The following is a 16,360-nucleotide window of genomic DNA, read 5'->3' as shown; positions in this document are numbered from 1 at the left end:
ACGACGGGATGGACGACGTCACTCACATGCACCCAATGGCGCGCGTGCTCAGGTACAAGGCGGCGAACGGCGTAACTGTTAACACATCGAATGGACACAACTGGTAACATTGCTGCTGGACACTTTTTTATTCCTCCTAGCCATACACAACTCTCGCTGTAAAAAAAAAATGCTACCCGTCGCTGATGTACCTGCCGGCGGCATGACGAACTGCTCACGTGACTACAGAAAGCCAATGAGGACGATGCGTCGACAGGATTCCATGCACCCTTCTCTACCGGTTTCCGGCACCATGGCAGCCCTTTTGTTGTGCAGGCTAAGTGTTTAGTGCGTACTTATTTATTATCAACTTCAAATAAAACTCTCGGCTTATTGACAACACTGTGAATTTCAGAAAAAAATTTTCTGCGACAAAAACTTCTTGATGATCTTATATTAACGTTTCTCAAATCTATTCTCGCTATGTCTCGGTGGATATATGATATGAACCAGGTATAACGCGTAGCGGGTATTCACCACCTTTGACTACTGAAAAAGGTTTCATGACGTCTACACAGCCAAGACACCATGGCGTTTTTGTGAAAGGTGTGTGTCGAGTTCTTCTCATGTGCCCCGCCGTGGTGGTCTAGTGGCTAAGCCACTCGGCTGCTGACCCTCAGGTCGCGGGATTGAATCCCAGCGGTGGCGGCTGCATTTCCGATGGAGGCGGAAATGTTGTAGGCCGCTGTGCTCAGATTTGGGTGCACGTTAAAGAACCCCAGGTGGTCGAAATATTCGGAGCCCTCCACTACGGTGTCTCTCATTATCATATGTTGGTTTTGGGCCGTTAAACCCCACAAATCAGTCAAGTTCTTCTCATGTCCTTTGGCAAGACAATTCTCATGTACCAAGTTATGGAGATGTAGGCGGTACTAAATAAATAGGTAGATGAAAATGGTCCGAATCAGTTGAATTAGGTAAGACGTGCGTAAACTTTAATGTTTTTACTAAAAATGAGAACTTACGTATGTGCAATTTCGTGGGTCATTATACGAATTCCTTGGTAACTGTATGCTTCATCCTCCCCGAGCTGTTGGCGATTCTTAGTACAAGCAGATGCAACAAAGGCGTAGCCTGCATGAAGACAAATACTTTAAGTTCATTTATTTATTTCTTAAGTTACCAATAGAACAGTGTGGGGATTTTGGAAAAGTACAATATGTTATTGTATTGTGATGTACGCACGATACTAGAAGTATATTGAGCATTTCCACAGAGATAAGTCAGCAAAATACTATCAGAGATGTGCTCGTATTGACAAAAAATGTCGTGCAACACTGCTGTTTTTAAACTGGTACGCACACCGTGAAGTGAACATTGTCGACGATATAGGCAGCTTACCTAAGTGAACTTCGAGTTTTCCTGACAGTTGTTTTTTGCCCTTATTATACACCGAATGTTTGTCTCTGTATTAAACATGTAAGTTACCATTTTATCTCGAATATATACTGCTATGTGCTCTCAATAGGAGTAATTATACATTTTCCGATCACAATGGTCAGTGCTCTAACAGGGTAATTTGCCATTGTACTAAATGCGCTCGCCCATACACAATTAAAAAGGAAAAAAAATTATTATACAAATGCAAGATCTACATATTCGAGAGGGATTACAGATGTATCTTATATGACACCTTCTATTTGTTTTGTCAACAACACTGTGATACATTTACTCATTCATACATGTAGCTCAATTTAGATGATCATGCATGTTTGCCTATGCTTTCGCTTGAAGACATGCAACACACTCATCATGCCTTTAGAGGAGAAGCTCCTTAAGGCGTGGACTGAGCCTCTCATAGTGTATGTAGCCACCTCTAGTTAGTTCTTCAACCGCGGTATAAGGCAGTACTTGTACATTTAACGAAGTGCATATACGCTGAAAAAGGCAAATCATGCGATACTAGAGCACGTTACTTGTAGTATGATAAATAATGAAAATCACAGCATATCTATGGAATTAATACGGATGAGTGGGGCGAAGTGACCATCCGTTTGTCCGCACTTACACCCATCCATTCGTTCTTGCTTCCGACCATCCATGTGTTCATCCGTGCGTCCATCCCTCCATCCATCCGTGCGTCCATCTATGCGTCCATCCGTCCATCCGTCCATCCATCTTCTCGTGCGTCCATCGCTGCGTCCATCCGTGCATCCGTACGTCCGTTGATGCGTTCGTCTATGCTTGCATCCGTCTGTCCATTCTTCTTTGCGTCCGCCCTTTCGTGCATCCGTCCATGCATCCATCCGTCCATCCCTGCGCTTGCGTATACGTCTGTCCATCCGTCCATTCGTTCGTTCATTCGTGCGTTCGCCTATTTGTGCATCTGTTCATCCGTCCATTCATCCGCTTCACCCCACTCGTCATTATTCATCTCGTGGATATGCTGTGATTTTTTTTTAATACGAAGGAGCTTGACCTGACCACATGGTCGCGATGCCGTACTAAATGTATCACAGCATGGTGAAGAGTATTAGTGGTGGCTTCGGTTGACGGTTAGGCTAGTTGGCGCAGCACATTTTCAATATTTCAAAGCGCATTGAACAAGGATGAACAAAAAGGGGCACCCAGAGCACTGATCTTACTACTAGTTTGTATTTTTCCGGCCACAGCAGTGTAATTGCGATTTTCACAGGATCAAACAAGGAAACAACAACCCATCATTGATACAACTTGTGTTTTTTAATAAAAAAACTGCTTAAGTTTCTTCAAAGAGCACGTGAAGGTACGTTGATCCATTTTGAATTGCTTTTGAAGGTTTCCTTCGTGGGCTTCTATAGTCTCGCGCGCTATTCTATTTTCGTTTTTTTTGTGAGCAGACGTGTGCGATTGAAAGAAAACCGGCACCGACAATGTCGACAATTTATTCCGAAATTCCTACTGATAGGCCTATCTACATTGTACATGTGTGTCTTAAGACGCTCACAAAAATGCCTTGCAGCCTGACAGACATATTCACCGTGACAAGGTAATGGTATACAACAAACTACGAATTGTTCAAATGTGATGAACCAATCATTAAGATGCAAATGATCACTTTTGAAGGTCTTGCATTAAATTTCACCTAACGGCACATTTACAGGAGCTTTTAAGGGGATGAAAAAGAAATAAATACACTGGCTCGCCTGCCAACACGCTTTATGTTGAGGCTGATTTGGTGCAAGTACGGGATTACTACGACCTATGTTTTCTCTGGCACTCATGTTGACTCACCGGATATTGCAGTCGCACAATTATCATACTAGGTTTATTTGAACCGCAGGTCGTGGGATCTAATCCTGGCTGCGGCGCCTGCATTTCCGATGGAGGCGGAAATGTTGTAGGCCCGTGTGCTCAGATTTGGGTGCACGTTAAAGAACCCCAAGTGGTCAAAATTTCCGGAGCCCTCCACTACGGCGTTTCTCATAATCATAAAGTGGTTTTGGGACGTTAAACCCCACATATCAATCAGGTTTATTTTAACGTTTTGCCCCCACGGACAATAAAACAACGCGACAGTAGCCTGTACATTCTAGGCATTCGACTTGTTTAGTAAAGCTGAATGAAACAGTGTAGACAAAGGCCTTTTTCAAGGCATTCCTAAAGTACAACCCTCAATGCTTTTTTTGCCAGCTTAAAATGAGCTCAAATAAAGAGTGCCATAGTCATTGTGCTACGCTGTGCCCATGGGATCTGCAGACATGTGACGGCATAAAGTGGAATTCATCAGGTCACTTAATTATGGCGCTAGGCACGAGTTCATACAAACTGTTTTTTTTTTCGCATGCATTTACCAGCTTTTAGAGATGAAAAACTTGATTTTAAATATTTGCTTAGCTTTTCTAAGAACAAATTGGCTGTAATAATGAATGTGTTTTGAAAACCAACGTTATTTGTTGCTCAATACATTCATCAATAAAAAGTAGAGCATTCTGCGGCAGCAAACAATTACTTTGACATCAATAGAACAAGCCAGCTACTTTTTACTCGTGTTAGTTTTTTTAATGTAGTAAATTTTGTCAAGTTCTTTACCAGAAAAAAATCACCAAAATTTAAAATGGCGTTTTTGCGAAAACTGAGCTAAAACTCTTTGGCAATGCTTCTTCCTGACAGTAAGATTTTCAATTGTACTTTACGTTTGTGGGTTTTCGTGTTGAGAAGACATCCATCGATATTTTCTATTTGCTTTTTCAATGTTAAAGCTTGACTAAATTTATATCTTGCCACAGTTTCAAAATTGCCGGCTCTTCTCACTTTTTGATGACAAGTACGTGCTACCTTCAAGAAAAGTGAACTGATGACAAGGCATTTTCGTTTCAAACTCTTGTTATTGCAACACAACAAGAGAACCTATTTGTGTAGAGAATTACTTTGACTCTGCCAAGATAAAAATATTAGCTTACCCTGAAGAGCTTCCATTCTTGTACCATCGGCGTATATGGCCACCATGTCAAAACTGCGGGAGAAAAATTGCTAAATTAGGCAAGCAGACTGTACTGAAATACCCAGGAATATTGAAGTCCTGTGGAGTATCTGGTCGCCATGCGAGTTATGGCAGATATACCAAATGCGCGGTATTGTATGCGACGGAGAGCAACATGCTTGTCCAAAAAAGAGTGGATACGAGTACCGCAGCGATTTCAGTCCTACGCTGAGTCTCACAGACCTTGGTAATATAAGTGAATTCTGCTAGCTCTTCGGATATATTGGTAACACATTACCAATAAAGTTTAAGCCCGCAACCACGTGTTTTATGTTTCAGAAAAAGAAACGTCAAAGAATTTCTGCGACAGAAGCGTCAGAGAACAGCCAGTGAATATGCAGTGAAACGGGTAGCCAAAAAAAAAAACGCTAAACAATAGGGAGCCAAAGCAACACATGGTGGCGCGGTGACTCTGTACAGGCAGTGCCATCTCTTGCAGAAAAGTAGAAACAAGGGATGCATATCGCGTGTTTACTCGTCTCGCCCACGCACTGCCGCTCACTTACGTGCTCGTGCTGAGCGCACGCGGTGCGTTTGAGTCACTTCACAGTGTGCCGCCTGCAGTGCGACTTCAAAACAATTTTTGACCTGTAAAGCACATCCAAAGAGCGATTTTAACAAAAGGAGGAAAACATAACAATCGTTGCATCATACCAACTATCCCAAAGCACCATGCTTCTGAGTAAAGCTTGTTAGCCACGTTCATGATGTGGAGCAAACTACTGAGGCGAGGACGCCCGAATCATTGCGAAATGCATTTAACAGGTTCGTGACGAAACCGCGTACGACGTATGTCTCGAGGTAAGTCTCATTCTGTCGCCAGGAAGCCGTATACAGTATCGATGTCCTCTGACGACGTTTATAAGTATCGTATAATTGTTTTTTTTTTGATGTGGGATCTAGCAGTAGCGGCCACGTACTGTCTTGAGCAAACGTTTGCTCTGTGATAAAAGTAAAAAAAAATAAACTTATACAGTCATGGCATTAAAATTTCGAAGCATCAGAGTCGTGTTCTCTGTGCCGAAGGAGCATGCCACACTGGCTTCATCATGAGGCGGCAAAGGGAGGTTTAAGCACTGAGAGTCAAGTTGTTGTGTTTGCCTCGTTTTCTTTTGTCTTGTGTCACGCTTCCTCTAATTTTCACGAACATGCCTGAGTGTTTGGTTTTCGGGCATGACTTGCCGGGGAACTGATACAGCTTTACATATGAAGAGCGTCCCTTGGTGTCGTCTGCATTTTTGTGGCAAGTCACGACACAGCAATATTTGAAACATTGCCGATGTTTCCAAGGGGTCGCATTTTCCATCCTGGAAAGGGAATTTCGCCCAATGATCGTTTATTTTTCGTGCACCAAGCTGATGACACGACACCGAAGCTTCCCGCACTGACAGCAGAACGTGTTCTTCACTTGTCCCACGTGCTCCCGCTTCGGCGGAACACCCTGAATCACCAGCGTCCTCTGCCACGCCTATCCTTAAATTCTCTGGAGCTTGTCGCCAGCGCCTGGCGCAGCATCGCTGTCGCTGTGCAAACTTGAGCTATGGCTCCCTAATGCCAAAGAACAAGCAATCGTAATAGCCAAGCAATGCCATACCTGAAGGTCGCAGGAGTAGAAATAGCAGATGAGAAGTCCTAACTCATCTACACCTTGCTTAACCATGATCTACTTATATTAGTCCTACATTACTTCTAGGCTTTTGCAGAGTTCTGCTATCCCTTTGTCTTCAGGACGTTAAACGAGGGTGAAGTTTTGAGATGTTGACTTACAATGACAAAGTTGCAATAAACGTTTGATATTAAAATGTATACATGTGCGCTATTATCAATGGTATGTAGAATGTGCCAGTACATATTAGCCAGCCACATGTTTGATCTCACTGAAACCGTCCTATTACCTCACACATTTTGTCCTTCCAAATACAGCATAAGAACATAATCAGCAATCGGAAAGCAAGTGAAGTTCAGGTAGTGGGCGTCCCTTAAAAATGCTGTCACAGTAATGAGGTCTCGGACCCTGCAGCTAAAAAAAGCGTTGTTTTGCTTTAGCGAAGATAATCCTTGCTTCCTTTGCAAGCGAGTGATTGGTGTTGTGAAAGTTTCTCATTTCCTTTATTTTTGTATATTCAACACTGAAACTCAAGGTTATGTAAAAAGCCACCTCTTAAAGGGGCCATACACTCCTTTCCATACCCTGCAACATAAAATTACTCGCACTAATTAATTTTCGCACTCTTTGTCATCTCGCACGCGTAAAATATACACGTTACCACATGAAGCAATTCATCAAAAATTTAGTGCACGTTTGAAGATCATGACTTTTTAGTTCTTGAAAATTGAGTAATGATTGTTAAATTGACTTTACAGGTAAGTGTGTTCATAACTTTGTTTTACTCTGCTTAACTGAGTTTTGCACATTTATACTTTAACAATATGTAGTAGTAATAATGATTTTTATTTGCCATTCTGCTGCAAGTTTTATATGTATTGTGATTTCATCTTACTCTTATTAGAGCCTCTCACCTACAGTGTGCTATATATAAACAAACACGTCATATCACAATGAAGCAAGTACTGCTATATCTGTTAGTAAAAATATGCATTACAAAACTGGACAGAAATTTTCTTTGTTGCTAATAATTTCTTCTATTCATTGAGGGTTTCTTTGCGGTTAATCTTGTTATGCCTTAAACCTTATTCCGTGGACAAGAAAGTAGCAGTTGTGTAGCAATATTATCATACACACATTCAACACATGCCTCTGACTAAAATGACAACTGAAATAAAGTCTTTGACGCGCTGGGGCACCTTGAATTTCTCCGTCTTCAAATATTAACCTCATTCCTGATTAATTTACGCTCATGAACGACAATTTTGTGCATATTAAGTGCTCAAGAAATGGCACTGTTAAAGCTTTGTTTTACAGCAAAAAAAATAAAAAAATAAAGTGAGCACTTGCTTTTCTAAACGTTCCCCTTCACAACTACATATTATGAAAAAGTTTTTTGACACAACCCTATTAGTGATGTATGTTACTTTATTGTTACAAGAATGAGTCCCAGTTCTTATATTTACTAGGCAATATAAGGAAACAGCCGTGTGATATCTTCGCAATGAAATTTTTCAATATGTCCAAATGACAAAAATAGAGCTTTGGTGTGGTAAATCTTTTTTATAAACTTTCTTGAGAGTATCATAAATGCAGTCTCTACTTACAAGTGTCATTAAAGCAATTCTATGCTTACCTTGTTACGAAGTATATCAAATCATACGATTCATACTTGTCGTTATTATCGCTGACAAATGTCACAAGCTTTTGCAGGGATTTGTAGCCGTCGATAGTATTACCACCAGAATAAACATAATATTTGTGCTCCTGTTCCCACTATAGTGAAAGAGAATAGTTTCATTTTAAATCAGTTAATACCGGCCACCTAATTAGCTAAAAGCTTATGTGCTGCACATTCTATTTAAAACTCGTGATAAATTTGTCAACGTAGCTAAGTAACACAATTAGAAAACAACACTCTTGGTCGCAGCAAACATCCCCAAACTAAGAACTGCACTGCCGTCTCAAAACGCTATTCCTCATCTTTCAGATCTTGATGACAGTCGCAATGCCACGGCACAAGCCCAGAAAACGCCGGTAAGCATGCGCTTGACCTTCAAACTCGGTCGTGTTGTCCTCGGTCACGTTGTCCTTCAACTCGGTCACGTTGTCCTTCAAACTCGGTCGCGTGCACCACATGTGAGCACCTCAGGCGACAAGAGCCACCGTCTCACGCGGCCACAGCCCTTGGCTCCAAAAATCCTATCACAGAAACTGCGTGGAGGAACTTCAAAATAGTGTACTGTTGGGCAACTTGGGCTTTGACATTAAAACCTTCGTAAGGGCGCAACTAAACACAACATAGAGGAAGAAACAAACGAGTAAAGTTGTTAAGAAATGACGCAATTAGAGGCTCAGATTGCCCTCCTTGATTTTTTATTTGCTTTAAAAGCATTTCCTCAACGGTGTTGCGTTTAGTTGAGTTGCAGTCCCTTGTCTGCAGAACGTTTCGCATAGGGGAAAAATCGGGAAATGCGCTGCTTTCATTGTTGCGTTTTCGCCCCGGAGAAGATATCAAAGCTTTGTAAGTTGAGGAATCATCCAGCTTTGAATAGAGTAAGATGCTCTGTGAAGCACACAACACGCTTTTTTCCTTGTGCTATTGGTGTCGTTTATCTTGTTTCGCTATCTTGTAGTATGATCAATGCAGGCCAAACGGGAAGGTACTTGATTGACTTTTCAAGATAGCATAACAATAATGTGCACAATCCGCTTCAAGAACACCTTGAAATCCTCTGCCGTGACTGCGGCTGCGTGCCCCTCTTTGAGCGTTGCGAAGTAATAGGCAAGCACCACTTGAAGGCCACGCGTGAAATAATTGAGGCCTATTAGCAGGTTTCACCAGAGTCCGGCAATACTTTCACTGACCTTAAAGCTTCGACGAAAGTTTGATATTGAGACAAGAGCAATCACTAGGGGCACCCCCCCTTACACGGCAGGGCATCGGAGTGGCTGCGGCGCTGCAAATGTACGGCATCTTCTGAGCTTTGAAACGGTTATAAATATAGCCGTTAAGGTTGATGTTACCTTCAAGAGTGATGTCACCTTCAAGGAGATTCGGGGAAACTAATACAGTGAGATTTAGCGTTGCAGGAGGCCCTAAAGCTAAAAACTCAATGGCATGCTGATTTCTTATAAGATATGCTACCGAAGCAAATGTATGCTACATTTTTTGTTCCTCAAGCACCTAGTGAAAATGTTTCGACAATTCAAAGCTCTTCAATGAATCTGGTGGTTCTTAACACGTCGCGGAACTTCAGTGGTTGCAACTAATGACAACGCATATCCACCTTTTAGGGTGTGTATACGTATACGGTTTTCCTATGCGAAGATATTTATCCTAAAATTCGCCTCGTATCTGTTAAATCAACAGTCACTTGGAATGAATAAGCGGTTTAAGTTGAGAAAGGGATGAGGATTAAGCAATACTTTGTACGAGTTTTGTTTTGTTCTTACTATTTGGTTTACGTTGATTTATTTCTACGGTGCCGCAGTGCGTTTAAAATTGTTTCGCCAAGCGATCTGGTTTCTGAGTATTTTTCTCTGCTGTGCAGCTTACTCATGCTGTGTTCTTCCTGTTGTTTTTTACTGATTTCTCTCTTAACTCAAAAGCACTTCAAGCATTCTTAAACGTGAAAATTGACAACTGCGTGCCGCACCGGCGGTGTCGACGTGTGACGCAAAAAACTGTCTTCTAGTGCTCATAACACACTCAGATCAATAATTAAAGCTTGGTTAACCTACCTGCCTTTTCTCTCTATTCATCTCTCCCTCTCACATCGAAAATTAACTTTTCATGCTTTTACAGATTGCGCAAGTTTTGTACGGAGTTTTGATCCAACCTATCTTCAAAAGTCATCATAGCAAGCTCCTATTGGTAGCCCTGAAGTCTGTATTGTAAGCAAAGGATGTGTGCTCTGAATTTTTTGAGCCGTGAGGAGCTGCATGTAGATCCGCCTGTTTGGCATATCACCTCTAGACGTTTGGTCATCTCAGTGTGTGTATAGAAAAAAATGGCAAGCATTTCGTTCAACGAGCTATGTATTACCTACTGTCAAGTAACGAGAAAGAGGTGACCAGTATGTTCACCTTCAATAAATGCATCATTATTCATTGTAGTTTTGTCAAAAGAGCTCATGCACAGTGTCTATGCAACCTCAATGGTCTCCAGCTAAGCTGACGGTTCCCGGCGACGCTTGGTAGGCGGGTGAGCTTTGCATCTTTCTGCACTATAGAAATACGTCGTGAGAACGTGACACATTCTCGGAACAGCATAGCCAGAAGTTCCAGAATGTCGCTCGGTAACTTCCTGACAACTCCGGTCAACCACTGGTCCATCACAACAATGTCACGCTCATCGAAGTGCTTTTCGCACACGCGCACATTCAGGGAATCAAATGTGAAACCACCAGTGCCTTGTCGCAGCATTGCGCGCCTCCACTTTTTCCGCCGCTCACTGTCTCTAGGCAGCAAGAACTTGAAACCTTTTCATTATTTTTTTTGTGCCTGGATCGATAACCAGGTACACAGCAGGTACACGGCATACTTCCAAGTTTTATGGCTCAGCACACTAGGCACAATAATTAACATACAGGGAAAACGGAAGATGACAGGTGATGATATAATGCAGTGAACCCCCCAAATTAGGGAACGGTTAGGCTTCGCCTTTAAGTGTTGAACGCGATAGCAAAATACAGCCCCTGCTGGGGCCTTGAACCGCTCGATCAGTGCATAATTAGCGGTTGAAGGCAGGTAAGGCAGTGTGGGTAGTTCTCCCGTTGCTCGTGCTTGAACGTTAGCATCGTTATGACTCGTTAGTTGTCGGACACTACCTCACAACATGAATGTCCCGGAGGCACTGACTGATAAGTAGGACTGTGCAGTGTGGCCACTTCTGAGCTCCTCCGTAGTCGTAACACGTTTTTCACAATGTCGCACAGATTTCACAAAGACACACACACACGCGCGCGTGCGTGCGAATGGTACATGCAGGTTTTTGATCTAGAGCAAAAGTTGCATAGCATCGAAGACACACGCTGCACGCTCACCATCTCAGAGGCCATGAAGAGTCTCACAATGCCTCACATTACGCAGCGTCTAACATTAAAGAGACACACATTTATCTAGCGCTTGCTGTTAGCTCGATCAATGCCTCTGGAAAGGCGTGATATGTTTTCTGCTACACGGTCATAATTGTCCATTTTTAGAGCTGTCTGAAAGTTTCTGTGTGTTTTAGCGCTGATGGCTGCACTACCCGGCCTTTTTTGGCGTAGTGTGATGGCCTCCTAAAAGCGTCTACAAATTGCCGTATGGGCTTGTTTTTCTCGTGACAACTGTGAAACAAAATGTGTTTAAGAGACTTCTTCCACTACATGGCATTTATATAGTGTTCTTTCCCGACGCAGCTGCAAGTAACATCGTGTTTTTTGTGTTAGAGCACCGTCTTGCCATGCGAATGGCCCGGGTTCGTTCCTAAATGAGACCAAAATTTTTATTCTTGATTTTATTTGCCCCTTGATGTTCGCTAACGGACAATTTTCTGCTCACAACCAACGGTGTCGACGGTGACAGCGAAATTTCTGCTACGCGAGCTCTTTAACGCTATCGCGTTTAAACGGCACCAGCAGCCAGCTTTCCTGCTCCATGCGAGGATGCAGTGCCGCCCCGCGGCCTCCGCTCGCAGCGCACAAAGCTCTCCCATAGAGTTACGGCCAAGATTTATGACCACTAAAAGTATTGAAGGTCTCTGGTTTCGTGGTACATGTGTGTGTTCGCCATCTGTTGCAATATTGCAAAATGAGATTGTGTATCTCAATAATTTTCAAGCTGTGTATTTGTTTCCAGCTTAATCAACAGGTGAAAATAGTTTCGCTGACAGTGTATCATAGTGATTCTAAGCTGCACCAATTTACGCTTGCCCATTAATATTTTTTTCACCTATATACGTACAACACTCAGCTAATAAATCATTGTTGAAACTCAGCGCTCTTTTCTGTCCTTTTTTTTTCTTCCGTAGCTGCTCTGTAACTACTTCTAAATCGCGCTCTTCGTTTATTCAGTTATGCGCTGCAAACTTGCCCAATTTTCCACGCTCCAAAACATGCAGCATTGTTACTTGAGTGTTATTTGAAATGGTGGCACTGTCAGGTCTTGGCTAAGCACCACGTGCATTCGATCTGTCCCGGTCGAAAGTAGCGTCGAACCCTGAAGAGTTTTATGCATCGACAAGCGTTCGATAATTATGACCTCAAGCGGGTCTAACACCTTTTTCTCTAAGGAGACACCCCTCAAGAAAGGACGAGGGTCCACGCATGCGTTCAATAATAGCGGCATCCAGACAAATGGCCGACTTGTCAGGACTGGCCTCGCTGATATTACTAGACACTGCTGATTTCGTAAACACGACAGAGCGCGTGACTTCGCGGCTCTAAGGGCAGGACAGGAGCCATTGACTTCACGTGCCCAGGTGCTCTCGAGCGTGGAAGCGGCAGCACCAATTTCTGAGGTGCGAGGGTGGTTTCGTCTGTTGTTGAGCTGAAGGCGATTAGACGTCATAATGACATCCCCCGTGAGCTCGATGTGTGGCAGTGGGCCCATTAGTAAAGGGCACAGCTACATTGTGCTCATTATAGTCTCATTCCATGAAAGAGGGCAGTGTGGTCTACAGCCGAAGAGAATGGTCGAAGGGGTGAGCGTTACATCAACCATCCGTAGTAGAGAATGGATCAGCTGTAAGGAGATCCCGAGTGTTGGAAAGGAAGTGAAAAAAGACTTCAATTCTGCACACTTTTCGGACCAGGCTTTTTGTTTGACGCCTTAGTAGCTGTGCCATGGCTCAGCAGCTCTGCAAGGCGATCCATGGAAGAAGCCATTTCCATAGATAGATAGATAGGCAGGGTTGAACGCCCCCAAATCGCCATATGATTGTGAGAAATGCTGTAGCGGAGGGCTCCGGAAACATCGACAACCTGGGGTTCATCAACGTGCCCTCAATTGTGGGCACACAGGCCTACAGCATTTTTGCCTCCATCGAAAATGCAGCTGCTGCATGCGGGGTTCGATGCTATGACCTGCGGGTCAGCAGCCGAGAACATTAGCCACTAGGCTTCTGCAGAAGGGCGCCATTAACCATTTTGACCTTAAGGCCAGGTGTGAAGGGTGTCGAGCGAGTTGACTGTTTCAATCCAGCCAAAAGCATCGTCTTGGAATCCATGAAACTCTACTGCAGCCCACCTAGCCTACGATGGTGAAGCAGCAGGCGAGAACCAGTAATTAAACGACACCATTCGGTTGAACTGACGTGAGAGTTTCGTCAGGAGACGCAATACATCCGGCTCCTTGTAGGGCGAGGCAGCCGATGAGCCAGAGACGGCTTCGGATTATGCGGTGTTCCAGTCACTCACGAGAGTGAGGTTCTGTGGCCGAAGACGCCTGGAAGGCGTCCTTTGTCACGAACATGTATCGCATGTTCGTGAAGTAGTTATGAGCCATCAAGGAGGCACAGACGCTGTCCCCGAATGGTGGTTGCAGTGGCGGGGGGTTAACACGTACTTGGGAGGCCCAGACGCCATCATCAATCGACGCTTACTGCGTTTGTACGTTCGCGAGTGCCCTAGAGGAGGACGAATACTTTGTCGAGTGCGTGACTGTAGTTCACTTTACAAAGAAAGAGACACCATGTCTGTTCACGAGTACTGTAGAACACATTAGAGTGGAACCTTGAATGGAGAACAATAATAGCCTGAAAACTGTGGACACACCCAAGTGGGTGGATTGCCCGAATTCCAAGCATTTCTCATGAAACACTTTTATTTTGATAGCTGCGGCTTTTAAAAAGATGAGGGACACGAAAATAAAAAATAAATATTAGAAATAGACAAATTGAATCACAAAAAGAGAAAACTAGGCAGATACTTTCAGCAACAACAATAAACTAATGAATAAAAGAAGGAATTTGGAAACAGGTAATTGAGGAGTAATAATTCGTTGTACAGACTGAATCTATTCGAAACTTTAATAAACTCCAGCAATGTATCGGCAACTTTTCCGTCACTGACCCCAAAAAGAAAAAGCCCCGAAAGAAAGTACGTTTGGAGTGTTAAACTCCAATCGTATGAGATGGAAGGTGGCACCTAACTTTATTTTGCGCAATGCGGCATATCTTTCACAAGATATCATCAGCTAATGATCTGTTGACCCAGGGATTCCACAAAACCAATAATTAGGGGAAACAGCCAGACAAGCTCTGTGTAAGTGAAAATGCAGATGAGAGTTCGACATCGCAGTCTATTGATTCCTACTTCAACTGCACACGTGTGACATAATTCACTATTCCGAACATGATTTGGGTGTTAAAATTCTACTGTGTATAGGCATGCTGTTATATTCTGCTTTCTTCTAACTCTTCTTTGCTCCTGTCTTTATGCAGAGGCACCGTAAGGGCTCGAAATTGCACTGGTGCTTTTTAAACCATTTGTGTCTTATTAGTACTACGGCATCACTGAAAGCTTTTAAATGATAATTCTAGTCAATTACACTCATTTTTTTTGTATAAGTAAGCAGCTACTCTACGTAGAATAAAGAAGCACGCACCTAGAATACCCCTAAAATGTAACTAGAAACAGCATAAACAGTTAATTTCTAGCTAGGCTGATTTCATGGTTTGGAAAAACTTCAAGTAGGCATGGGACACGCAGCACAATCAATGCAATGAGCTAAGGAGGCACCTTTTTAGGGCTCGTTGTAACCCTTCTTGGAGTGACCTCTGCAAGCAAAATTGTAAGATACGAATGGCGTCATGATTCATGATAATTTTTAAGCATGCTGAAATTTCTGCAATACAAACGAGGTACCCTATGCTCGCCTGTAAAGGACTGTGTAGAGCTTGATTATTCAATGGATGATAGTAATGAAGAATAACGAAAAAGTCGTTTGTAAAGGGTGAGACAATTTAAATAGTCTGCTTTTGTATGATTGGTATTGTGAGACCCCTGGTGTTTTGCACTCTTCTACCCCACTATTCTTCACAGGTAATTGTGACTTCATGCTTGACAGAGAAGAGCCGCTGTATAAGTTATTTTCGTCAAAGAGTTTCAAGCGTTCGCATCACTTTGCGGTTCCGTGCTCAAATCCATGAAACTGGTCTTGATCAGAATTTTCCTGTAAAAAGGATGTGAACTTCCCGCCCGAACAAGACAGAAGGAAGCTTTACTTTCCTATTTTCTGCCCTCGAGTTCCGAAAGCAAGACTCAGCCCACACTACATCAGGCCTTCGGGTGAATATAACTTTTCCAAAACAAAAAGGCCCAGACCCATCTGTATGCCAGTCGCGAAAGTACCTTCTCACGAATCACTCGTCACTCAGCTCGTTCAATATTTGCCGGTTGCCATGTGGTTCATTCTTTGTTGACGACTCTCTACGAACTGAATGACTAACGACACGAAATCAGACATTATGACAATTATTTTGAGAAGTTTGTACTAAATCATATACAACTTGGCGGAGAAAAGTGCTGGCCAGTTTCCAGTCGTGCACAACGTGTTAGACACGTCTAGCTCCGAGATGTGGCGGGTTCTTTAGTGAGATACGCACTGCCATCGGACGCCTAATAGCCGTCTGGGCACGATCGGGAGCAGCAAGAGTATGTTCCCTATAGAGATGAATTTTAGAACATGCCACTGTGGGTGGGTGTCAATAAGCTACCGCGTACAATCAGCGTGACTAGGCGTGGCGGTAACTAGTCACGATGATTGAGTCCCTTTTCTTTTCATCTTATTTACCCTCCTTGCGCCCATAGCCTTGAATATCAGCTGCCACACAAAGCTGTGTGTGATGGTCTCCATTCCATAGTGCCGCTTTCTAAGACATCGCACCAGTTGCGCTATTTTTATTCTATATGGCTATAAATATTATGCAATACTGTACGTGGTGCCTCTTTCGGTCGCTACAGGGGACTTCCCCTTTCGCAGAGAGCGTGCTGTGCGAGGAGTTCATTACAAGAAAGCGCGGCAAGTTTTTTGCAACAATACTGTCATATTTATTGTTATAAGTGCTTCGCTAATAAAAAAATAAAGCTGAAGCTTTCCGTGACTATGCCTGATTTTATGTATCAAACAAAAATGGTGCACTTACGTAAGTGAGTTCAATTCCTCGCAGTACAATATGTACCCTTGGGCTATGAAGCTCGCTGTAGCGTATGTTGACCTGGCGTGTACAAGATAGTACATTGCATTTCCAACAAGTTTATTGAAAT

General features: G+C 43.1%; 1 protein-coding gene across 1 annotated transcript in view; it reads right to left on the bottom strand.

Moving 5' to 3' along the window:
* LOC142769004 (venom metalloproteinase BumaMPs1-like) overlaps positions 1 to 16,360 on the bottom strand; it is a 92,090-nt gene that overhangs the window by 56,807 nt on the left and 18,923 nt on the right. The window contains exons 7-10 of the mRNA XM_075871744.1: positions 16,240 to 16,311; positions 7,744 to 7,883; positions 4,422 to 4,474; positions 1,005 to 1,113 (exon numbers count right to left, since the gene is read on the bottom strand). Coding sequence (XP_075727859.1) covers positions 1,005 to 1,113; positions 4,422 to 4,474; positions 7,744 to 7,883; positions 16,240 to 16,311 — 374 coding nt within the window. The remainder of the gene's footprint in view (positions 1 to 1,004; positions 1,114 to 4,421; positions 4,475 to 7,743; positions 7,884 to 16,239; positions 16,312 to 16,360) is intronic.

The sequence above is a fragment of the Rhipicephalus microplus genome, chromosome 8 (genome assembly GCF_043290135.1).
Source record: "Rhipicephalus microplus isolate Deutch F79 chromosome 8, USDA_Rmic, whole genome shotgun sequence".
Lineage (NCBI taxonomy): Eukaryota > Metazoa > Arthropoda > Arachnida > Ixodida > Ixodidae > Rhipicephalus > Rhipicephalus microplus.
This window is presented reverse-complemented; position numbering and strand designations above follow the sequence as displayed.